General features: G+C 30.1%; 4 protein-coding genes across 6 annotated transcripts; all 4 read right to left on the reverse strand.

Annotated features, from left to right (window-relative positions):
• Positions 1-356: 356 nt before the first annotated feature.
• Positions 357-4,873, reverse strand: LOC114162220 (uncharacterized). 2 transcript variants are annotated; one of them, XM_028046036.2, is made up of 7 exons: positions 4,639-4,871; positions 3,500-3,860; positions 2,814-2,920; positions 1,915-2,391; positions 1,662-1,817; positions 1,102-1,550; positions 357-1,012 (listed from the first exon to the last, which is right to left on the reverse strand). In XM_028046036.2, exons 2-7 carry the CDS (start codon positions 3,835-3,837, stop codon positions 383-385), a joined length of 2,157 nt encoding a protein of 718 aa, XP_027901837.2. In that variant the 5' UTR covers positions 3,838-3,860; positions 4,639-4,871; the 3' UTR covers positions 357-382. The 2 variants fall into 2 exon arrangements, with proteins under 2 accessions (XP_027901837.2, XP_085522405.1); XM_085666279.1 differs by having other exon boundaries at positions 1,102-1,817; positions 4,639-4,873.
• A 2,306-nt stretch (positions 4,874-7,179) lies between these two features.
• LOC114196221 (uncharacterized) lies at positions 7,180-12,338 on the reverse strand. Its single transcript, XM_028086785.2, has 7 exons — positions 12,145-12,338; positions 11,622-11,705; positions 10,577-10,674; positions 9,926-10,402; positions 9,600-9,749; positions 8,893-9,311; positions 7,180-7,818 (listed from the first exon to the last, which is right to left on the reverse strand). Exons 2-7 carry the CDS (start codon positions 11,630-11,632, stop codon positions 7,204-7,206), a joined length of 1,770 nt encoding a protein of 589 aa, XP_027942586.2. The 5' UTR covers positions 11,633-11,705; positions 12,145-12,338; the 3' UTR covers positions 7,180-7,203.
• A 3,138-nt stretch (positions 12,339-15,476) lies between these two features.
• LOC114164654 (mediator of RNA polymerase II transcription subunit 18-like) lies at positions 15,477-19,272 on the reverse strand. 2 transcript variants are annotated; one of them, XM_028049392.2, is made up of 6 exons: positions 19,066-19,272; positions 18,606-18,656; positions 17,404-17,503; positions 16,529-16,586; positions 16,072-16,428; positions 15,477-15,769 (listed from the first exon to the last, which is right to left on the reverse strand). In XM_028049392.2, exons 2-6 carry the CDS (start codon positions 18,639-18,641, stop codon positions 15,667-15,669), a joined length of 654 nt encoding a protein of 217 aa, XP_027905193.1. In that variant the 5' UTR covers positions 18,642-18,656; positions 19,066-19,272; the 3' UTR covers positions 15,477-15,666. The 2 variants fall into 2 exon arrangements, with proteins under 2 accessions (XP_027905193.1, XP_085522362.1); XM_085666236.1 differs by lacking the exon at positions 19,066-19,272 and having other exon boundaries at positions 18,606-18,674.
• Positions 19,273-19,620: 348 nt separating this feature from the next.
• On the reverse strand, positions 19,621-22,310 carry LOC114164653 (uncharacterized). The gene is made up of 5 exons (XM_028049389.2): positions 22,198-22,310; positions 21,086-21,550; positions 20,854-21,000; positions 20,354-20,772; positions 19,621-20,274 (listed from the first exon to the last, which is right to left on the reverse strand). The coding sequence occupies exons 1-5, from the start codon at positions 22,307-22,309 to the stop codon at positions 19,660-19,662; spliced, it is 1,758 nt and encodes a 585-aa protein (XP_027905190.2). The 5' UTR covers position 22,310; the 3' UTR covers positions 19,621-19,659.
• Between the last annotated feature and the right edge of the window lie 2,594 nt (positions 22,311-24,904).

Here is a 24,904-nt window from a genome sequence, read left to right on the forward strand (position 1 = left end):
CACAATAATTTTTTGCTAAATAAAACTTGATTAGGTAATAAGATACGAAAGAAACTGAATTTTACCACACAAAAGAGAGGGAAAAAACTGAAATATATATTTTTTTAAAAGAGTTAGAAGTGTCTTCCTATAATTCATTTATTTTTTGTCGATAAAAAAAAAGTGAGAACTGTGACATTTACCTAAAAGGAAGATAAGAAACGAGTATTATGAATAGGGTCATATCTGACAACAATTCAAATTTGCTTCCCCACTTTCCTTGATATTTCAAAATCATCTAAGAGATAATAAAAAGTTGTGAAAATTTAGTAGTCAAATTATCATTGTTCAAAATAATATACATATTGAGTACAAAGTTTATTATATATTTTTTGTTACAATGTTATACTTCTTTAATAGTATAGATCATACGTTTGGTTGGCCGAAATAGAGTCCTACAATAGAAGGTTGAATATATGATATCTGACCATAAAGAAAATTGCAGAGCTATATACAAAAACAACGGTGGACAAACAAGTACTGCAATCGAATCCGGTACAACCCTCGAACCGTAGTTGTATGTTATGAAGAAGGCACTGCCAAATGCTACCATCATACATGCTATGGAGATGAATAGAGTTATGAGTCCAGATATCAACTTCAAGGGTAGTGACTTGTAAAAGTCATCCTCGGCATAACGTGACATGAGAATCGACAAGAATATTAATATTGCAGTTGAAGATGAGATGAAAGCAGCTCCATCTGATATTGCAAATACCAGAAATGATGTTTGGTTCAAATAGTTTGGTTTTTTTGTTGCATCATCAATACCACCCGGTATGTTAATTGCAGCAGAGAACACTGCTGTAGCAATAACAGTTGCGATGAGTATGCAAAACTCTGCCGTGCGTTTCATCCACTCTTCTCCTTTTTTCCGCAATCCCTCATGCTCTGCTGTGAATAATTCCTTAGCGGTTAATCCATCGGAATTTTTCATTATTACGTACGATGGGGGCATTATTTTCTTCACCTCCTGTCACATATATTGAAGAATTAGTATAGAAGATAGTATAATGTGAAAATGTTCAAGCATGCAAGTCTAAGAAGTACGTAGGAGGTTACCTTAAACCATATTATCTCAAGGCACATTTGAAGTGCTGCTCCAGAAACTAATTCGAGTTGGTCTGGTGGCGCTAACTTTGCAGCCAAATGCAACAAATTGTTGTTCTTTGTTTTCGGTGAAGAAGAGGAAGGGTTGTCTTCTTTCACAATATACGTTACTATAAGATCCTTTTGGGACCCTATCTCATGTACTAGATTGAAGATGCTAGCATGGCGATATGAAACTGCTGTGTGAATTATACTCTGATTTTTATTGTCAACTTCCCATATCAAACTGGGGTGAGCACTGATAAGTTCTGATAAGAATCCAAAATTTCCAACTTCAGCAGCGTCGAACAATACTTGATAAGGTTCACCTATGATTTTAATTGCCTCGGGGATGGTTTTTTCGTGAAGCATGGTGTTCCACAGATAATTAACCAATTGAAAAATCACAAGTTGGTTCATTCCTGCAATACAAAAAATTGGGCCACTATGCAATGAAACATTTATAAAAGAAAAAGGAAATTTAGAATGTATATATAAAATTTTGCTTATGTGTGGTGAATATAGGAATTTACCTGGATTGATCTTGATGGGATTGGGAAGGTGTGGAGAATGACAACAAGAATCCATAGGATTTTGATTTAGAGCCAAGAGATGCAAAGCTGTATCTTTATTCTTATCACGTGCCCAAGCTAGATTGGGCCACTCTCTTGCCATTTGTAAGGCCATGTCTAAAAAAATATTTGATAAATATTTAGCATGGTTTACTGAAAATAAAAAGGAATTAATGGTAATTTTTACAGACACTCTATTATTAAAATTGCATACGGTAATTTCCGGTCTTGACACAGGTGAAGAACAAGGATTCTGTGTCTGATTCCTCGAATACTTGTCTGGTTTTGTCATACAGAAACTGTGCCATGTAGCATTTGCCTTGCATTAGAGCAAATTTTAGAGGGGTGTGTCCTTCTCCACCCCTGATTCTGGGTAAGTGAGGGTTTCGTTTGATCAACAATTCAACAATACGCATATTTCCAGAAGCAACAGCAAAACAGAAGGCAGTGTTGCCCTTGCCATCTTGCAATGAGATTTGTTCATCAGTGAGCAATTGCAGCAACTCCTCCACAAAATGAACATGGTTTGCACCTGCAGCAACATGCAGCAGTGTACTCCAACCACTTGTTATTGCTGCATGTTTCAGTCTCTCATCTTTCTCTAAGATCACTTCGGCTTCTGTCCAATTGCCTTCTAAACCATACTTGTGAAGGGGCACGCAGAACTTCAAAAACTCAGCCTGAGATTCTCCTGAAACATTGTTCATTACACTTATTCTAAGGTTTTCTGGGTTTTCAATTAAGTTCACTATATTGTTTATGGTTATTAATTCATGCATAACTCAATCGATATATATAACATTTAAAAACAATGATAATTACTTAACAAAGTATACAATTAAACAATTCCTTATTACTACTAAACTAATTAATATAGCATCATTTGCCACTATTATTTTATAGGAACAAATTATAGGCTGATTGACAATTATTCCGAAAATAACATAAGTCAAAATTTTAATTAGATATCATTCCAAAAAAAATTTAAAATATTTAGAGATAAAAAAACATAAGAAATTATTATTTACTAAAAAATGTAAAATATATGGGAGTATTTAATTAAAATAATAAATAGAACAAATAAGGTAAAAAAAAAAAACATTTGGGTCTTACCTGTTCCACTTAAAAAGTAACCTTCAGGAGCATTAAATTGATTCGCATCTGAGTCCATTGCATTGTTGGAAGGCTGTGTTGTAGGAGTAGGAGAACCTGTCATTTGCCTGTCAAAATAAATATACTCCATATTTAATACAACAAAGGGAAAATGGGAGAAAAATAATAGTAAAATGAAGAACAAAATAAAGATTCAATATAGTAAAATGTAGAATAAAATAAAGATTCAATGTATATTTTACTGTTTAATTAGTTTATTTTTGTGAATTTTATCATTTAAATGCAAGGTTAGTGTGTACAAAGTCTAAAAGAGAAAAATAACATATTTTTATTTCATTTTGTCGTAAAAATGTGTCATTTTATAACATTTTTTTAGAATTCTATAATTAGCTTGTTAGATATTTCACATAATAAAGTGAAAAAAAATTATTGAAATAATAAAAGTAACACTATTACTAAAATTAATAACATGATTAACATAGAAAAAAAATATTATTATTTTTAAATTTTACCGTAGCAATATTAAGAATATAAAGTACTTATGATATGTCAATAAGTAATTATATGAGTTTAGAAATCTACAAAACAATGATTGCTCCAATATAAAAAGACAAAAAAAAAGGGTAAATGTGATCATCAGCAGCAGCAGCAATTATCAAATACCTTAAAAAGGAATAAAATGATACCTTTGAAGCTCATCCCATATTTGCTTGGCTGATTTTGAAGTCTCTGAACATATTTCAAAAAAATCTGGACTCAAGGCACAATATAAAATGTTTTTTGCTTTTGCTTCCAGTGCCAAATTCTTCATGTCTTCTTCATCGTATTCATCTTCACTCTTCTCCACTTCTTCATTATCTACTACCTTTGTTGGAATTTTGGGTCCATTTTTAATCACAAGCCAAAGCTTGTAATCAATAGATTTAATGAATACTATCATTCGCTCCTTCCATTCATCGTATTTTCTGCCATTGAAATATGGTGCCTTCCAAACAGATTCTCCTTCACTCATCATATTACTCATCAAATTTCCACCACTTTATCAACCTACAATAATATTTTTTTAACATATAATTAACTTTATCCACTTTCAAAATTTGCTATACAAAATATGTCAAATAATTAATTATTTATGCCACAGATATACAAGCATATATTTAAAACATTATATTATATTTAAATAGTCAAAATTAAAATAATTAAATTATAAACAATACAATTACATATCCACCTACAAGACCACGTGTGTATTTTATTCTAAATTTTGTACCATTCAAATGAAATTTAGTATTTTATATTTATACTCACATTTGTATATACATCATTTCACCAAGAAAACTTGAACATCAAATTGAAAGTGATGGGAACTAACGGTACATATTTTATATACATAAACATTGAAAAGAAATTTTGGGAACTAACACTTTCTTTTGAGGGTTCTTTGGAATATAAAATCTCTAGTAAAGTAAAAGGTCAACAAAGATATGATTGGTAAATAAGTGTGGACGGTTTCTTTTATATTTTGTTTTACTATTTCACCCACTTGCACATCATAAGGAAATGAAAAGATATTTAAGTATATACATATATATTAAACCTAATTTTATATATACAATTTCTACATAACTGAATTTTACCACGTCAAAGAAGAAAAGGCGAAATATATAAAAGAGAGTAAAATTTAGCACCTAAAAAGAATCAACATGGAGAGTAAAAGATGATGGGGTCATATGTAAAACATGTGTGCTTTGGGTCAATCATTGTACTAAACTGCTACTGCTACTGAAAGTTCAACGTAATGAAGAACATGTTCATGAGTGCGTACCTGAAAATTGAATTTGTAGCGGAGCTTTTCTTCCCACTGTTAATTGTCTGCACTAAAAGGATGACCAAGATGCATAGGTAAGAAGGAAAATATTTCAAAACCGTGAGGGTATGAAGGAAGAAAACTAATAATATTTGGGTTGTTTAAATAGCAGAAAAGAAAGTTGGAAGAAGAAGGAGAGGTGAAAAGGAGAAACAGAAGCCAGAAGAAGAAGAAGATGGTGGTTTGTGGTGGCGTGTTAAATGAAATGGATTTATAGGATATGAATAGAAAGATGGAGTCCTGACAAAAGAAGAAATGATGACGAATTTTCCTTTCAATTCTGTGTTTCTTATCTAGTTCTGGTTCATTGCACTTTCCTCGTAATGAATCACTCAAACAAAACTCAATTTGCTTTATGTAATAGAGCAAGTCTTCTCTCAGTCAACGGATATAAAAAAAAAACAAATCCAAAATAAACAAACATCATTCCAAACTCTGATCAACATTTAACGTTGTACTAAAAGGAAAAAATTGTGACCCTGACTTTAATCACGCGCGCGTATAATCTATACACCTGAATTATGATTTGCTTACTGTTAAGTGAAGTGACATAACATATTGTTTGAATATGGCTTTAACATTTGAATGATATTTTGAAGGGAAGAGATAAAACTTATTTGGAACTGTAATGTTGTTTAGTAATCTGAAGGTTGTATTGAGAACTTAGGAAAAAATGGAAATGGAAATGTTGCCTAATTAAAATTAGAAAAATAACATTTACGATTTCTCTTATTTATAAAGAAAGAAAATAGATGTATTGATAATCTTTGTCAATGTTGGAATTGACTCTGAAGCTATGTTTACATGGTTCCACTCTTTGTCTCCTACTTAAAGGAAAAGACTTCTTCAAAAATAGATTTGGCTTACTGAAATATACATTTACTTCCCTCTTTGTTTGAATTTCTGGTATTACATTTGACCAAGTACTCTCATAATGTCTTTATATGTTCTTTCATTTCTTGAAATCTAAACTCAAAGATTGAATTTAAAAAAAAAAAATGTTGTTTTCAAATTTTGCTTTACTTATATTAAAACATATGTACTTGTATTTTCCTTAATCAATTCTTTTAATTTCGATTATCCACGAAAATATGGTGAAAAACACATGTTATACAAATTTATGATATAATTGTGTGGTCCAGTGAAAGAAACTTCTTGGAAGCATCCACAATTTAGGAGGAGCTGCAAAGTCATTGGCATCTCCAACATCCTTAATAAACAAAGTCGATGGTCTTACCCCAAAAATTCAACACACAATAAATTAAGATAACAAAGGAAAGACAGTTAAATCTTAAACAAAAGTAAAGGAAATGTATAAAAGTTGTATCCATGATTGTTGAGTTTAATGAAGTAAAGTTAAGGTTGCATGATAGCAGAGTCATAAAGCACTCGACTGAAACCAAGAAACACGTAAAAAGTGGGTGGCAGCATACAAATGCAATTAGAATTGTGGAACTTCTGTGGAAAACTTAAGCAACAAGACATAGTTGTAAGGCTTTTGTGGGGTCACAATGTTGACGGAAAATTAGGGAAAGACAGTGCTAAAGGTGACTCATAAACAAAAATATCCTTCTCATACTTCACAAAATTAGCAGTGTAGAATTGCAATCAAGAGCATTTATTTTACAAGTTACATCAATTTAACCGATATAAATAACAATTTATAAAAAATTATAATAAAAAGTGATTTTTAGTTAAATTTTAAGTATCTCATAAATTTGTGTATTTTAATTAGCCATCTATTAAGTTTTTGTCTGTCTATTACTTCAAATATTTATATTTTTTCAATTGATTGAAGGGCGTGATTTATTATCCTGTACAGCCATCGTATTTTCTTATTTTTACATGTTAAAAAAATATGAGATTATGTAATTAATGTAGGATGATTGGACAAAATAACAGATATGTTATCCAACTAATAAAAAAATTAAATAATAAGAATTCAATTGAAAAATATAAAATTTTGAAAATTAAAACTAAAAACTTATAAAATTTAATAGAAATTTAATATAAAATTAGAAAAATTTAATATAAATTCAATTAAAACTATGCAAATTTATAAAAATTTTGAAACTTAATTAAACTTAAAAAGTAAAAGACTTGTAAATAAAAAGTATATACACACTATAGTACTCCACAAACTCATTTCTATCCTTTTTAGCTCCACAAATTAAGTCTTAGGTTAAATGACCAAAAACAATATTCACTTATTCGTACTGGTATTTGAGCCCTTTTCTATGTTTGTGATCCATGACCCTTTAGCTTTTTGAGCTTTTTCAGCCATCAAATACTAACAAATCTACCTTATGGAAAAAGGCATATTATACTAACATGTTTATTGAAAATCTCACTTGAATAAGAGATTAAACGCATTTAGTATATATAAGTGGGTTCAACATCACTTTAGATTTTGTATAGTTGAATTGAAATTCACTTCTTAAAAGTAACCTCCTGCATTTTGGTAATTATCTATAAAATTATCATTTTTAACAGTATAAATTCCGGAACAAAAGCTGAATCTTTCTACTGAATCATGCGTTTACTTGGTCTAAACAAAGAATTACAAATATAGTGAGAATACACTATGTCATGCCAGAGACGAAACTGCAGGCATATAAATAAGCAAATTGGTAAAAAGGCAAGTACAGCAATGGAAAAAGGAACCCCTTTTGAACCATGGTAATAGGTTATGAAAAAGGCACTGCTGAATGCTACCATCATGCTGATTATGGAGACAAAAAGAGTCACTAATCCAGATATCAACTTGAATGGTAGAGAACTGAGAAAGTCTTGTTCAGCATATCGTGAGATTAGAATGGACAAGAAAATCAGAGTTGAAGTGGAAGAAGAGATCAATGCCAATGCATCTGAGAATGCAAACACTGTGAATAAAGGTTTTTTCAAATAATTGGGAGATCCTGTGTCATCCTTGGTACCACCTGGGACGCTGAAAGCAGCAGAAAACACTCCTGTGGCGATTAAAGTTGAAACCACCATGCAAGAACTTGCTGTTCGTTTCATCCATGACTCTCCCTTTTTCAACAATTCTTCATGCTTATTGGTGAATAGGTCTCGAGGAATAGTGCCTTCATTGTTCGGAAGCTCTATATACAGTGGTTGCATGATCTTTTTCACCTCCTATGACATCAAGAGTTTGAACACAATGTCATTTATGTATATTATACTCAAGTATGCATGCCCAAATTTCAAAAAGGGTTAAACATGTTTCTAATTTTTGAACTTTGATGCCCAAATTTCAAACAAGGGTTAAACATGTTTTTAATTTTTAAACTTGGATGTGAAATTAGAATTTGTCAATGTCTGAAATTTTTATACATATTTTATCTACAGACTTTTAAAATGAATGAATATAGTCATTTTAATTCAATTATATTAATTTTTTTTACGTGGTATCTGTGTGTGTTTCTCAGATGACATTAAAAGTTGAAATATGTCAAATTGTGTAAAAGAATCAAATACCACTATAAAAAGTGTTTGACACGTCAAAAAAATTTAACATAACTAAATTAAAATAAATATATCCATTTATTTTTAAAATTTGGGAAGCAAAATATATTAAAGTTTTGTTTCGGAGGGATAGCATGAAAGTTCAAATACTAAAATCATATGTACTATATCAAGGGTGTGCATTTATGTGTAAATTAAGGTTGTGTTTGTTTCAATAATTGAATGACTATAGATTAAAGGGTTTTACACTATAAACTAATCAGAAATTATTGTTGTATACCTTTCTGGTTAATTAGGGTTAAAAATTAAGTAAATAATTTATCATAGATAATGCTTTGATTAGATAGCATATATAAGATATTGTGTTTGCCATAACTTTTGAAAATATTTTGGAAGACTATAAAAACGATAACATTTGCTTTACTTCTTATTCTCACAATAAAAAGTGGGTATATCTTGTATTTATACCAGAGTGGAAGCTACTTTTCATAATTACAAGCTTTTATAAATATACTTTTTCTAAAATTACTAAATATTTACCAAATATTCATAACAATAATATTTCTACATATATTAATCGTGTGAATATGATTTTTAAGAATGCAATATTATCCTGAAATCAAACACCCCAATAAAGATATATAATAAAAGGATAATAATTCTATCATTATATATAAAAGTAAAGTGATCATGAAAAGGAAGATACAGATAAAAGGGTATGTTTATTTGTAGTATGCATCATACCTCAAACCATGTCAACTCTAACATCATCTGAAAAGCTGCTCCAGAAACTATATTAAGTCGATCTGGTCGTGCTATTTCTGCAACACAATGGAGTAAGGTGCTACCTTCATCATCCACAAATGTGAATAAGAATTCTTTGATTGGACCCAATTCATGTATTAAATTGAAGATACTTGCATGTCGGTGCAAGGCAGCAACATGAATTATACTTCGACCCATCGTATTTAACTCCCATAATAAATCAGGATAAGTGCTCATAATCACCGATAGAAACTCGAAATTTCCCACTTCTGCAGCAAGAAATGTTACTTGTGAAGGTTCTCTTATTTCTTCCATCATCCTAGAATCCTCTAGCTTAAGAAATACTTCCCACAAGAGTTTCGTAAGTTTGAGTGCTGGAGGGTCTTTCAGCTTCATGCCTAGGGCACACAAGTATATATATGGCCAGTTATTAGTTACTTGTCCCATGAAAGGTAATTGACTCTACCAAAAACAAAAGATAACCTTAACAGCATAAAAGTGTTTTGATGATGCATCACAATTAAACATGCATGAGTCTGAGTATAGGTTTGAGACACGTTCAATAAAGCAACAACAAATATTACTACCAGCAAAATACATTCTATGAATAGATAATCAACAATTGAAAATAAAGACAATTCAATGTAATGATTTCCCTGATAGAAGTGATTATTATAAGCACTCACACTTGTGCAAGAGTTGTTTCGGATACTGTAATAGACTTCCGGAACTGCAATTAGAAGGCTTTCGAGCCAAAATGTGTAAACCTGTCTCACCGTTTTCAGCCCGAGCAAAAGCTAACGATTCCTTCTCTTTTAGCATCTCCAGAGCCAGTTCTGCAACAAGTACGAATTATGTGCATTTCAAACTTTGATGACTTTATAGAAGAAAGAGTGTAGTTAAGTGTACATTGATATATTTGTGGTTCACACTCATAAGTTTAAAGGAAGAACTCAATTGTTTAAAAAACCAAAAAATAGTCTTCGAATAGTCATTAATGCATAAAGCTTACCATAGAGTCCGGATTCAATACAAATGAGGAAGAGTGTAACCCAATCCTCTTCGTAGAGTATTTCTTTAGTTTTAGGAAACAAATACTCAGCCATTTCTCTTCTTCCTTGTAAAACGGCCAAGTGAAGAGGAGTGACACCTAGTCCACCCCTTATTGTTGGCAAAGATTCATTTTTTCTGCGCATGATCTCAGCAATGTTAACGTTTCCCACTGCAGTTGCGAAACAGAATGCGGTGTTATTCTTGTCATCTTGCAATTCTAAATCTTCTCGGGACATTATTTTCACAAGCTCCTCCACGAAGCGTTCATGGTTTGCTCCCACTGCAACATGTAGCACTGTCGCCCACCCTTTTGTTATGGCAGAATTCAACAGTGTGGGATCTTCATCTAATAATTTCTTCGCCTCTTTCCAGTCACCTCTTAGTGCTGCTTTGTGAAGAGGAACACATTGGGTGAGGTACCTTTCTCTGCCTTCTTCTGCCAATTGAATTTTTTATTTTAGAATCTAAACATTTCTGTTAAGAAATAGAAAATCTAACTCAACTCCACAACATTAGTAGCAGAAATTGTATATGATCATGAAAGTGAAGCCGATTTTTCAATGATTCAGCTTGTTCAACCATGGAGAAAAAAATCAACTAGAAAGCTTACGACTGGAAACTAGATGAAGGAGAGGCCTCCTGAACTGAGCTGAAGCAACCCTTTGAAACACTCGTTGGAAAGATGTTGGGTCTGATACGGCCATTTCTCTGCAAAACAGAACATTCAAATTACAATAAAGTGTCATTAATATCCATTTTCAGTAATTAGTGAAGCACTTCAATATCCATGGCCGCACGCTCTTCCGGTTTTTATCGTCTATGGAGTAATGTGAACTGCTTCTTAAAGCTTACGCAAAAACAAAGAAAAAAAATGTTCTCGTTGTGATTCATGAGTGCCTATAGAAATAAAGTCCAACTACTACAGAAAATTCCAACTTAAAGTTTGACTGAGATGTAACGATATAACTAACAAAAAAATATACTCATTTTAATAATCTAATAATATTTTACTATTATAAATTAAAAAATAATTAAAATATTAATATATTAAAGTGGATGTTTTTACAAATTATCTATAATTTCCTTTCTTGTTTTGCTACGATAATCTCTTTCTTTTGGGACGGGGTGGGGCTCAAGAAGAATAACCATCAGATTTGGACTATAACCAAACCGACCAAACCTATGTTAGGATTCTAAGGCCCAAATTACTAAAGACATTAAAGTCAAATAAAAGACTTTCTCTTTCCTAAACCCCCCATAATTTTCATTTTAGAATATAAATATTTTAAACAAATTTTCTAAAACACATACATTTCCGAAATGAGGTTCCCAAATCGAACTTCTCTTCTTCTTCATTCAATGTAAGAGTACAGTTAGTAGAAATGATGTGATGCAACAACGACTTGGGTATTTTATTTTATTCTTTTCTATCTTAGTCTGAGATTGCAATCATGAGAGCGTAGAAAGAAAAACTAAAATAAAACTACAAGGATGCAGATAAATTACCGTAGCCAAAATAATTTTTTTATTTTAATTTTTTTTAAATTAATAAGATAAAAAAATTAAAATCTAAATTAGTTGTTTGCTAAAAAAATGGTTGGACACCAGTGGGTCCTGGGTAATGTTGTTATATGATAATATATTCATATACTTACACACTTATCATTTGAAAATGGAAAGCTTTTACTCTCTGATTATTGTTCTTCTGCGAGCCACATGTTTCTGCACAGCTACTCCCTCTGCAAATATAAACCAAATTAAATCACTTTACCTAATCTGTAGTAATCGTAATTCAAAACTGTTTCTAATTTCAAAAAACAACTCAACAATAATTGAAGGGCACAACAAGACAACGAGTGAGTGGAGTGAGATGAAGGAAACCGAAAAAAATCGCCCAGCACTTATTTTGGAACATCATTCAAGAAAATAAGATTTAAAATCCCAGAAGGGAATGAACAAGGTTCAAATTTTACACATAATGTCCTGTCTTAAAAATTGCAGAAGCAGGTGAGCCAAATCCAAGAAAAGTTAATGTGTGGAAAACAGTTGCAAAAGGAAAAAACTGAGATAATAAGGAACATCTTGAGCATATGTTTGAACAACAGAGAAAACATTAGATGTCTGAAATTTAGTAAAAACAAGAGAAAGAGAAGGAAGAGTGTAATAAGATTTGATTACCTGAATTAGAAAGGTTGAGAAAAAATGATTTCCTTAACCTCTTAGCTCTGAACAGTGACGGTTTTTTGTTGCAGAGTTCCAAGTTCTTGTGCACAGAGAGGTTGGAGTTTTGGTTGGTCAAGAACAGTCCAAGTGATAGGTGAACCAAAATCTTATAACTTTTCGAGGTTGCTGAGTGAGTCAAGTCAATGTAAATAAATTATGTAAGATGGTGGTGGTGGGGGTCTGTGATTATGACGAGGAAAGAAATTAAAATATTAAAAAGAAAGAAAGTTGAATCGTACGAATCACTGACAAAAGTTAACTAGGAATTTATTGTTTTTATTGATAGATTACTGTATATTTTATAAGAGATAATTTATTATATTTTTATAAAATTATTATTGTAAATAATAATTTAATATATCTATATATAACAAGAATACTTGTTTGAAGCAGAAACCTTGATAGAGGAAAATAATTTCATATGATTCAGGTTTTCTATAACTAGAAAATACCATTTGATATTATTTTTGAATTCGGTCATTTATTTATACATAGTAAATATAGACATTAGAAAGGTAGTTTCATTTATAGAAAAAGACTAGAATTGCAGGAAAAAGTTAAAGTGATTATGTTGTATTTAAGTGATATAATATATCTTCCAAAAAATGGTATACATGTATGTAATATACATTAGCAAAGTTCTAATTGAGTTTAGAGTTTATTTAGTGTAGATGATACCTTTAGTGGGATAAAAGAAAAGTACGAGGGATTAGAAAAAAGAAGAAAACGACACTCTTATTCTTAGATGACGACACAAGAAACCATGGAGCATGCTTACTTTTAAATATATTATGTTGATGGGACTATTCTTTTAGAATTTAAATAGTACCAGCAATAATAAACACTTGTACCAAATTTCTTTACCAATTACTTTTACCTTGAATTTGGACAAGAAACTTGGTAATTTTTAAAAGTTTTAAATTTATTAAATTTGAATTATCCCATTTTAAATTACTTAAGCTTTTACTTGCGTTATTTAAATAAGATAATTCAAATTTATTAAATTTTATTTTTTTTAATAAATTATTTCAATTATCATTAAATACAAAAATATTATTTAAATATTAAACAATTAAACAATTTTAAAATATTAATATTGGCTATTTTTTTAATTTTATCTTGGTTGATGTATGTTTTAGTTAAAGTTTAATTTTTTTCAACATATATTGAAAAAAAAAATATTTGATTCACCTTATTATAAACATGGGTGTTAATGATAAAAAAAATCGCCACAAATTCTTAACATAGGTTGAGGAATTTTAAATTCCTTTTTTTAAGGTGAAATTATAATTATCTAATTTAAGTAATCAAATTATACTTATAAAATATTAACTATTTTATTATAAAATATTTCAAATTCTCTATAAAAATGAATCATATTCTTAAAATTTTTTATTCATACACACCATTAACTAAAATTTATAAATTAAAATTTATACATATATATATATATATAGATACATTTATTTTAAATTATAAATAACCTATTTTAAAGTATTTATTCGTATACAATCTTATTATTGTGGTAAAAAATTGTTTCAACATTCAACTCCATTAAAATAGTACTATTAGGATTAATTTAATCATAAATTTTTTCTTATGAGACATATCAAGAGGCTAAAGAAAAAGAATGTATATATTATTTTTAACTTTTAATTATAAGTGATGTGAAACTTTTAAATATATCAGAACAACCCTCTTATATAAACCAGGAGGGTGAGTTCCTTAGATTGTTTTTGTTATCCACAGTAGTTTCTTACAAAGTGATTTCACAAAATAAGGTGCATAAACATTTATTAACTTTCATCACCCAATACTTTTCATTCAAATTATTTAATTTATCATTGAAAATCTTAAACTATATTTTTAAATTTGGGTTGTATAAAATTGTATTTTATGAAATTTTGTTTTAAAAATCTGAAAAAATTATTCTAATTATGTTGGATAAATATTTTTATTTGTTTGATATAATCAGGATAAACTCAGATCAAAGATTTCCAATATCTAATCGTTAACTAAATTTTGTGACCACTTTCTTGGAAACTTGTTCACAACTAATATTCTTCCAAACTTCGTTTTCAGCTTTCAATGATTTTCGAAGCTTCGTTCATAACTATAAACCTTCTTCGAAGCTTGGTTCACAACTAAAGTTCTTCGAAATTTCGTCAATGTGTTTGTTAAAAGAAACCGACAATGGTGATTTCACTGAAAAAGAAAGAACACGTGCAATTTTTATATGAATTAGATAAGATAAAACATTCATTTTCAGAACGGTCAAATAAAGTTGCTGTGTGATTAATATCTTTTTCTCTTTTTAATCTTCAAAAATTGCATAAATAACTGGGGATGTTCTTTCTGTGATTATGCGTGGAAACTCACTATTTTTCTTTTATCCTAGAGTTTTATACTAATAGGTAATATCTCAAATTGCTTATTTTTGAGTGATATTTTTTTGTCTTATTTCATGTGTGACACATTGGTGACTAATCAAAGTTTAAGGCGGTAGAAAATTTTCTTTCCTAAAATATTTTTATCTTGTGAATTACGCTAGTAATGACGATTTTCTGCGCTTGCTTTATTTTATATATGCAGTTTGATTAGTGAAAACTAATTATTAATATTTTTTAAAAATATGATTTTGTAGTATTTTATAATTTTAATAACTTTCTCAGAATTAAAATTTGTCTACATTCTATTATTCTGGATTTTATGCACTAAATCAATTATGAAAATTTTTTCAAGAGACACTAACCACTCCTATTTCAGAAAAATATTTCCAACATTGATTTATTACGTTCTAAAAAAATAAAATTCGAAATAATAAAATGCAGGAAAATTTTTGATAAGTTACCAGAAGAAATTATCAATAGTTTGACACCGTTTAGACCTAAATTAGATCAAATAGTTACATTTTATTTTTATTTTTATAATTTTTTTTTATTTGACCTTTTATACCTATAAACTTTTTTTCTTTCTTCGGTCTTTGTTACTACATCTTCATCCTTGTTATTTTTTTTTTGTCTTTGTAGTCTTTTATTCATTTTGAATTAAAGATATCGAAGTTTATAAATAAAATTTGGAAAATAAATACAAAAATATAGCCATATTTCACGAACAGTAAACTAATTGATTTTAATAGTTGTTTTAGCCAACGTATTTCGTAAAAAAGAATGTTTACAGTTATGAAACATGGACGTTTGAAAATTTAGCATAATAAACATTTAGCCAGCACTTCTGATTCTTTTCTTCTTTTTCTGAATAAAATTGACACTTATACCCACTCTCAATAGCTTGAAACAATCACATTAGAGTTCTATACCAAATGATATATCATGAAGCAATTCATAAAGAGACGGCATACTCCGATGTTAAAATTTAACATGTTCTTGTGAAGTGAAAATTTTACGTTAACGTCTCTTTGAAAAAATTAAGCAAGTAATGTACATAAAGGGTGTTGGTAACGGTTGTACAGTCTCATTACAATGTTGTGCCCCCACCATCTGACATTAGAGATGCAGCAGCTGCAGCAGCAGTAGCTACAACACCGGTCGAAATGCCTGGTTTCGACAGGTGGAGAAGCCTGCGAAATTCACACCAGAGTTACAAATATCAATGATCTATGTGAAGGAAGATAAGAAATGTATGGTATTTTTCTGCAGACTCTCAAGGTTACAAAACCACTTCTATTGATAATCGTTAACTAATTCTAATATGATGTTAAGACCTTAGACAATCATGACCGAGAGATATCAACCCAGCATGAAAAGTTATTAAAATTAACAAAGCAGTAAATCTGCTGGTTACTGCAGCTCCAGCCTCTTGGTATGTAAAAGATTTGCAATTGGTATAGAAAAACGTGAAATTGAGAAAAGAGATTCTTACGGTGCAAGGTATTCACAAAAGGATGACACAGCAGCAGCAACTTCAGTGTAGGTTTCAGCAGCTGCAGGTGCTGTTACTTCGACCATTTGTATACCAGGTGTTACTGGCACCGCCTCGTCAGTTGCATGTAACTTCAGCATTTTATTGATTGATGAAACTGTTACAGTGATTTGTGCACCCCTGAAGAAATTGAAGGAGAATCCCACCCTCAGCAGCTCATGATCTAGTTTGTACCCCAGTGTATAAAACAAACGAAGAACATTTTTGCTTGTTTTGCTTTCCACCATTGACCTAACCAGAACAGAAATTTGCTCTGCACCTGCACCCCTCATTGCACCACCTACATGTCTAACAGTCCTGAACAAGCCATCAATCAATCACATGTTTAATGGGTATTTGATTATGAAAAAAAAAAAAAAAATCAACAAAGTTTTGAAAGTAAAGATGAATGGTTTACCACGAAGGTTCAGCTTGCTCTAGGTCACACAGAAGCCGAACCTCTGAGGGTACACTGCCTACAAACAAAGCCCATTAACTCATGATTAATAGGAAATCATAAAATGTTGAGGATACATGCACAAAATAATTCAAAAGTACACAAAAATGATGAGGGAATCATAAAAGAATTTGAAAATATATTTCATTTCTATTCATGAAGATAAATACAGAGCAAAACAAAAAACATTCTAAATGAAATTGTCACTGTATATACTGAAACAAACATTTAATAGAGGTTACACTTTATGTGGTTGTACAGACAACACTAAACAAAATTACAAAGTCCTTCAATTTTACAATGGCCAACAGCTAATCATGTCTGGTATTCCGGATTACTCATTGCAGGCTTCCAAAGAATTTGGGGCATTTCTTCATAATTTGAAGTAAATTTTCAAAATTGCATTTGGAGAAGGCTTAGGAGGGAGTAAATTGGTTGAGGTTCTGGGCAGAAGTGCCTTTTTTTCTGTTTTGGTGGAGTTGGGTGAAGGATGATGCTATTATATTGTTGTTACGAAATACAATTGTCTCTCTATTATCAGTACTGTCTATCTCATATGCACTCTTCTCAGGGGCTTTACTTCTTCTTCTCCTTCTCAGTACCGTTCATCTCATATGCACTTTTAGCTTCTCAGGGGCTTGCTTCTTAGACAAATAACAATTGAAGGCTTTCTTGTAAGGACATACATTTCCCTGTCTTCTAATGCAAGTTATTCCGTGCTAGTTTTTCCAGGATATTCTTCCCCTCTTAGTAATAAAAGTACTTTCATAACAGCGATAATAAAATGAAAATGTTGTTGGCCAAAAAATATCAAATTATTGAAATAAAACACTAACCAAGATGTGGACCACTCTTGAGACATATTTCATGTATCCTCAATCGTTCTCTCTGAACACCACATAGTCCTTGAAGAAGAATCTCTAAAGCCTCAACATGCTGTGAACATAAAATATTAAAAGTCAAGGTTGTCATACACAGCCTTTCCACATGAATGTTTCCTTCTGAAAAAATGTATTACTAACAGAACAAATCTTGATTATCTAAAAGAACAATTATGGATATAGAGCAAAAAGAATGTCCACATTATTATTTCTGTTCAAGAAATAATGTGATTCTACTGCCTTCCATAAGTGCAGAAGTGTGTGCATGTTTGACAAATAATCACTTGTTTTTTCCCAAGTTGTCTGAGGAAACTGACAAAAACGAGTGATTATTTCTACCAATTAAAATGAACAAAAACACATACAATTAGAATGCTTTCCATGAGACAACCAGTCTTTCATCCGTAGATTCTAATAAATAAATGAAAAAAAAAAAAGTAGGATAATATACCATCATGCATACTCAAGCTATTAGACAATAGTTCGTTACTGTCTAAAACAACATTAGCTTCACACCAAGTGGATCAAGTTATTTCAGAGAAAGCCCAAGCGAATAACAAACAAAGAATGAATCATTCACAGGAAAAAATAGATTTGTGCAACAACAAGAAAGATAATTGAGAATACCAGGTGTCAACATATAATTTTAAACATATATCTGAATTGTTTTGCACATTTTTGTAGAATTGAAAAAGATCAGTTTGGAATTTTAATATTTGAAAAAAGGAAAAATTGGGTAACAGTAAAGATACAAGTGGAACTTTGCAGTTAAACCTTTAACTCATTTTAAGTCATCCAGAAGTGTACACAATGAATTTGCAGAATTTTAACACTGAATTACACAAATTTCACATTCCTAGAAACAAACTAAATTTGTTTCTTAACTTTTTACTTGAGGAAGGCACCATTAAGGTGGCCACTCAACCCTTTTCCTTACTTCCATAGGAGAATTTAAACACTAAATGCAAGTAACACGCCAACAATGAAGATTAGCATTCTAAATGAAAATTATGTCATTAACATGAAACACGATGAACTATAATAACCCACATCAAGAGACCATGGCTAACCCAGATAAATTTAATTCCACAATACCTCCCCATTCTTCAAAGAAAAAGCCAGTTCCAATGAACAATTCAAATAAAACATAAACTCACCTGTGTCTCTATGATTCCCTGAACCACACATTCCATATTCGCTAGGCTCACCTGCATTATTACGCAAGAGATGTATTATTATTTACGCAATCTAACACTTGCGATAACTGCATCCAACATTTGTACAAACAAAACAGAGATGAAGGTTCTTGCTCCAGCTTTCACCATTATAAATATTAGCTTCTCTCAAATACCATGGCAGAAGCACTTATATCGGAAGCACCATCATTTCGCATACCGTGAACCAATAAATCACAGAGAAGTGTTTTGTACACTCACAGGTATCTATTTTGCAATTTTAATTTTAATTTTACTGATACACTCTAATAAACGAAGATTGAAGAATGAAAGGAAAGCAGCGAAAACCTAAAACTTAAATCATAAAAACTTCTGAATCAAGAAGCATTCATATTCTGCTATACACATAAAGAAACAAATGGGAAATAAGAGGTTAATTGACCTGTTTAGTTTCTACTGAGATGAAAACGAAGAAAACCTAGGTCCTGGTATCGCCAATTCTCAAAACAATGATCGAGGTTCTTCAATCTTCAGAAATAACAATCTCTGTTTGTACAGCAAAAGGGGAAAGTTGGAAGAAAGAGAAGGAACGAAATGGAGAAACATTTCACTCCGAGCACAGCTAATTTATGAATATCTTCAACAGCATGATACGACGTCGTCATGCTACTAGATTATAATATGGACTTCTAGAATTACCCTTTTCTTAAATTCAGCACTTTTTATGAGACTTTTGTTTTTCCTATGGGATAAATTCAATTTTGTTTCTCCAAAATTTTAAAAATGTATTTAGCTTCTGATTCTCCATTTTTAAAATTTAAATATTTTTTTTAAAATTTTTTTAAATGGATAGGTGTACTCATCTTCAAAACTTCAAATGAGAAATTCGAATTGCAGAGCAAGCATCTCAATGGAATGATAAATGGATGTTAAGAAGAAAAGCATGTGTAGCAACAAGTTCTTCTTGCACTGTAATTTGAGGATAATAAGCACTTAAAATACAGTACTAAAATCATTATTAAGGGCCTCAGATTTCCTAGTACAGAACGTGCTTATTTGGCCGAAATATAGATCTAGAGAAATAGGCTGAGTAAACAATGTCTGACCATAAGGGAAACAGAAGAAATGTGAATAAGGTGATTGGTGCAAGTGCAAGTACAGAAATGAAGGTTGGCACCCAATTTTGGCCATGAGCATAAGTTATGAAGAAAGCAGTGCTAAATGCCACCATCATGCTCGCTATGGAGATAAACAGTGTAACCAATCCACATATCAGCTTCATTGGCAGAGACATGAAGAAGTCATCCTCTGCATAACGAGCTATGGTAAGCATGGACAAGAAAATGAGAATTGAGATTGAAGATGATATCAGAGAAGTTGCATCTGAGATTGCAAATATTATGAAGATGATAGCATTGCAGTTGGGGTTTCCATTTTCATCATCATCACCACGTGGAATGCTGAATGCTGCGGTGCACACTTCTGTAGCAATAAGTGTTGAAACTATCATGCAAGAGTTTGCCACGCTCTTCATCCAAGATTCTGCTTTTGTCAGTAACTCTGCATGCTCTTCGGTGAAGAGTTCACGAGGAGTTTTACCGTTGGAATTTCTCTTCTCTATGAAACAAGGTGGCATCACCTTCTTCACCTCCTGTAATATATGAAAATGTATAGATGCAGAGGAAATAAACGGAAGGTTGAGCAACATGCATGAGGTTTGGGAGAGATACCTCGTACCACCGTAACTCGTGCATCATCTGAAAAGCTGCTCCAGACATCAAGTTAAGTTGGTTTGGTGGTGCTAATTTTGCAGCACAATGCAGTAAATTGTTTTGATCTGCATCCTCATATGTTACCACAAAATTCCTGATCGATCTTATTTCATGTATGAGATTAAATATGGCTGCATGGCGATACAAAACTGCAATGTGAAATATGCTTTGATTTTTGTCATTAACTTCCCATGGGAGATCTGGGTAAGATTTAGCCAACTCAACAATAATCTCACAGTTTCCTACTTCAGCGGCAATGAATATTACTTGAGACGGCTCGTTTATGACTCGTATCAATTGTATCTCTGTGCAATCAAGAGAAACAAGGGTATCCCAAAGACACCTTACAAGTTGGAGAGCCAAACTTTGATTCTTACCTATCACAAATAATTTCACATGTCAAGTTATATTATGATAAACTAATGAGGTTTTGAACAACAGTGATTGCAAAGACTTACGTGAGTTCATGAACTGATTTGGACACCTTCGACCTTCACAACTAAAAGCAGAAGATTTTCGTGCCAAAACATGCAACCCTGTTTCCTCGTTCTCATTCCGAGCGAGTGCTAACATGGGATTATCTTGTAACATCTTCAAAGCTAAATCTGTAAAATTTCAAAAAAGTTTGAAGAAATTAAAGAAAGGAAGAGGAGGGGAGAGAGAAATATATGCACACACATGCATGCGTACCATAAATGGCAGTGTTGATACAAAGAAAGAACAACAAATCCCAATCTTCACCATGGAAGTTGTGAACCGTATAAGGGTAGAGATACCATGCCATTTCACTTTTTCCCTGTAAAGCAGCCATGTGAAGTGGGGTGAGTCCTTCTCCACCTCTTATAGTTGGCAAACTTCTATTTCTTCGGACCATGGCTTCTGCAATTTTGACATTGCCAATTGCTGCAGCAAAGCAGAAAGCTGTGTTTCCTTTGAAGTCTTGTAGTTCTAAGTCATAGGGGTTGAGTTGTTGCACCAGTTCCTCCACGAAGTGCAACTGATTTGCTTCTGCTGCTACGTGAAGCAGTGTGGCCCATCCTTGTGAGATAGCAGCAGTGGCCAACCTGCTATCCGCCATTAACATGGTTCTTGCTTCTTTCCAGTCCCCTTTAATTGCAAGGTTGTAAATGGGAGCACATTTTTTCACATAATCCCCTATAGGAAACTATGTTAGATGCTTGCATTATATACCATATGATAGGTTCATAACTCAAATGAATTTATTCACCTCATGCAATTCTTAACAAGGAAACTCTTATTTTGACACCGTTTACAAATTTTTTATTACTAAATTTTGAAACTTTATCATGTCATTTTTTAAATAGTTTTTCATTTTTTCATTTTTTTCATTCTTAATATTTCAAAATTACTTAGAAGATATAATCTCATATTGTAAAAGAAAATTATCAAAATTTAGTAGTCAAAATATCAATGTTCTGTTTGATACTACTTCTTGTTACTATTCATTTTTTCTTTCTCCTATAAATATAAGAAAATGAATTTTTGACTACTAAAGTGTGACAAGAATACTATTTTACTCTTACAATAATAATTATAGTGTAAAAAAACTTTTTTTTTCTTTTTTAACAATTACACTCAAATAGATTAAATGAAAATTTAATAATATTAAAAAAAAATAACATTTCTAAAACACTCTCTCACTTTCAATTATTTATTATTTATTGTATAATTATTTTAATATTGGTTCATATTAAAAAAAATTAAAATATGTTTAGCAAAGTCACTCTTGAAAACAATTAAAAAAAGACGAAGATGTTGTTGAGTATTATCTTAGGAATTACTTGTATTCTGTAATAGATCACATGAAGGACTTCTGCATTGAACTGAAGCAAATCTATGAATCACTATCTGTAATTCTTCTGGATTTGTTGTGTTTCCAACTGCCATGGCCATTTCACTGTAAAATAAAAAATTAGTTCAAGACCTTTATACTACAGATTTATTTATCTTTCTCGTTAATTAAGTAATTTTAAGTGCAGTGTTGAATTATGGTTTCTTAATTAATCATGCACATTTAACTATAAATTAATTAAATATATGATCATTTAAGCAACTGAAAGTTAAAAATTGTAATGGAAGGAAAAATATAAACGTTAGATGATCAAATAACCACACATTTGAAAGAAACAAGAATTAGAAAAAGGAAACCCTAACCTAATTAAGCAATGGTAAACAATAAATAAACATGGAAAATAACATGCTGCCTATGTGTATTAGTTAAAATGTAAAAAAGGGATTTCTCAGTTATTTATTTATTTTTTAAAAAAATGGATGAGTCAGTAATTTATACTTTAGGAATAATAAGTTTTAATTTCTTAAAAGAACATAAATAAATGGCAATGAAAATTGAAACTATTTTAAAAAGAAACTTATTATGTTAATATCATCGAAGGCGGCAAATTTACTAATTAAGGGACACATCATTATATAAATATTTCTAAATTTAAATAAAATATAGTATAATTTAAATAACTATATTTTAAACAAAACTATAAACTAGAATACATATACGTAATTAAATTTAAAAATAAATTATATATTTATTTATAAGTTTTGTTCTTTATTTTGGTTTATTTTTTATTTTTTTCTTCTTACTTTCTTGATCAATAAAGCACACCTGCTTAAAAATCAGATTCCTCAACTATTACTTTTTTTTTTTTCTATTGGAAAACCTAAAATATTTTTTTCATCATAATACCTGGGAGTTTATAATTAAATTGAAATATGAAGTAAGTTATTTGTTAAGTTAAATATATCAAAGAAATAACGAAAATTAAAGAAGAATGAAGAATGTGAGATTAGGATGCAAAGAATGTGGAACTTATTATTTTTAAGCGAAATGATATATGTAAATCTTCATTTTATTATCTACATTTATTATACATTTGTTTTTTTTTATTTTGTCGGATAATTTATAAACCTGTCATTTTTACTCACTTTCTAAGTGTATATGAAATATTAATGCACTTTTTTATATAATGAATCATTTTTTTAATACATTTAATTGATTCAACTTGTGAAGATTTTTAGTAAATAAGAAAAATAAAAAAAAAGGTATAATTTTAGAGTTTAGATTGAAGAAATTTGATAAAGAAACTAATTAATTTTGGAAAGATCCTAGTGACGAATTAAAACCACACAGAATTGCAAAACGATCAACTATTAAGTAGCTTTTGTTTTGTGGGAGTTTTTATCTTTACGAACATTTTTAAATCTTTGTAGATATATTTGCCACAATTTTTTTAGGTTTTTAGGTTTATAATAACAATTTTTTATATCCGATTTATATTGTGAAGATTATTTTTTTTGAAAGATTTTAACTTCTTTCATTGATGATTATTAAAAGTTTAAAAACTCTTTTATTTTATAATTATTTTATTGAAAAAAATTAAATTCTCTATTTTTTTTCTCATGTAAACTTTTTTATTATCTAATGAACATAATAATATTTTTAAAATATTTATGAAGTGGAAACTGTCCACTTGAAAAATACAAAATTTCATGACAGATAAAATATACATTAAAAAAATATTAAATAACACTTAAATCTTATATTGATTATCTTAAACAAAAATTTATAAATTAAAAGTTATCAATATTTAATCTTGTTTTCATTTTGTTTTCATTGTTAATAAAAAAATTATAATATATATGAATTATAGTTTAAATTGTCTCTATAACATTAAATACTTATCATTATAGATTTTAAATTGAACACATTCTTTTTAAATTTGTGACTAATTCAAAATTAATAATAATAGATATCTAAAATTTTGGTATTTAATATTTAGAAACTTACAATTCACAAATTAATTATATTTTTTTATTAATATTAGAGTCTTTTAAATATTAATGATTTTTGTTTTAAAAAAACTATATTTATTTTAGTTAATGTAATGATTAATTGTTTTTTTTAATTTGATTGTTATTTAATGATTTTTTTTAAAATTTTGTCATTTTAATATTGCAGATTTTTCTTTTTAAAATAAAGTAAAAGATTTCACCACACTGTAATACAAACACCAACAAATTATAAAATATTCAAAAATCTAAAGTAAATCATCACAGCATCAACTTCAATGATGAAAGTTTGAGATATCATACAAAAAACACTGATATTGTCGTGCAATTGATGAATCAGACAGTTTTTCTTGGCACAAGTCCAGTGTTGTTGACTTTTCCCTTAATTTTCTGTTCTTCACACTACTTTTTGTTATTTGCCTTTTCTTTCTTTCTTTTATTTTTTATTGACAGAGAAACTTCTGTTTTTCTTTTATGATCACTAAGGGAGAACTACTATTTTTATCTATGTACTTATAGTATTCAGAATTAATTAATTACCTCATTTATATTATTTTGCCTATTTACTTGCATTATGACACCCATATCCATGTATAATTTAAGTTACAACAGAAATAGTTTATTTTCCAGAAAATATGACAGATGAGTATTATCTATTTTATGGTGAAAGATTATATATATATATAC

This window comes from Vigna unguiculata, chromosome 9, assembly GCF_037176805.1.
Source record: "Vigna unguiculata cultivar grain cowpea cultivar isolate G323 ecotype 2 chromosome 9, ASM3717680v1, whole genome shotgun sequence".
Taxonomy (NCBI): Eukaryota; Viridiplantae; Streptophyta; class Magnoliopsida; order Fabales; family Fabaceae; genus Vigna; species Vigna unguiculata.

Coding starts and splice junctions, on each gene's coding strand:
- LOC114162220 (XM_085666279.1), bottom strand. CDS start 3,837: ATGAGTAATATGATGAGTGAAGGAGAATCTGTTTGGAAGGCACCATAT. Junction 2,921..3,499: donor ATATGGGATGAGCTTCAAAG/GTATCATTTTAT, acceptor TTATTTTGACAG/GCAAATGACAGGTTCTCCTA. Junction 1,013..1,101: donor TTGAGATAATATGGTTTAAG/GTAACCTCCTAC, acceptor TATATGTGACAG/GAGGTGAAGAAAATAATGCC.
- LOC114196221 (XM_028086785.2), bottom strand. Junction 9,312..9,599: donor GAAACAACTCTTGCACAAGT/GTGAGTGCTTAT, acceptor TGTGTGCCCTAG/GCATGAAGCTGAAAGACCCT. Junction 7,819..8,892: donor TAGAGTTGACATGGTTTGAG/GTATGATGCATA, acceptor TTGATGTCATAG/GAGGTGAAAAAGATCATGCA.
- LOC114164654 (XM_085666236.1), bottom strand. CDS start 18,662: ATGCAGGTGAGCCTAGCGAATATGGAATGTGTGGTTCAGGGAATCATA. Junction 16,587..17,403: donor CAAGAGTGGTCCACATCTTG/GTTAGTGTTTTA, acceptor CTTTGTTTGTAG/GCAGTGTACCCTCAGAGGTT. Junction 16,429..16,528: donor GAGCAAGCTGAACCTTCGTG/GTAAACCATTCA, acceptor TGGCTTGTTCAG/GACTGTTAGACATGTAGGTG.
- LOC114164653 (XM_028049389.2), bottom strand. CDS start 22,309: ATGGCCATGGCAGTTGGAAACACAACAAATCCAGAAGAATTACAGATA. Junction 21,001..21,085: donor TATCAACACTGCCATTTATG/GTACGCATGCAT, acceptor GAAATTTTACAG/ATTTAGCTTTGAAGATGTTA. Junction 20,773..20,853: donor AAATCAGTTCATGAACTCAC/GTAAGTCTTTGC, acceptor TATTTGTGATAG/GTAAGAATCAAAGTTTGGCT.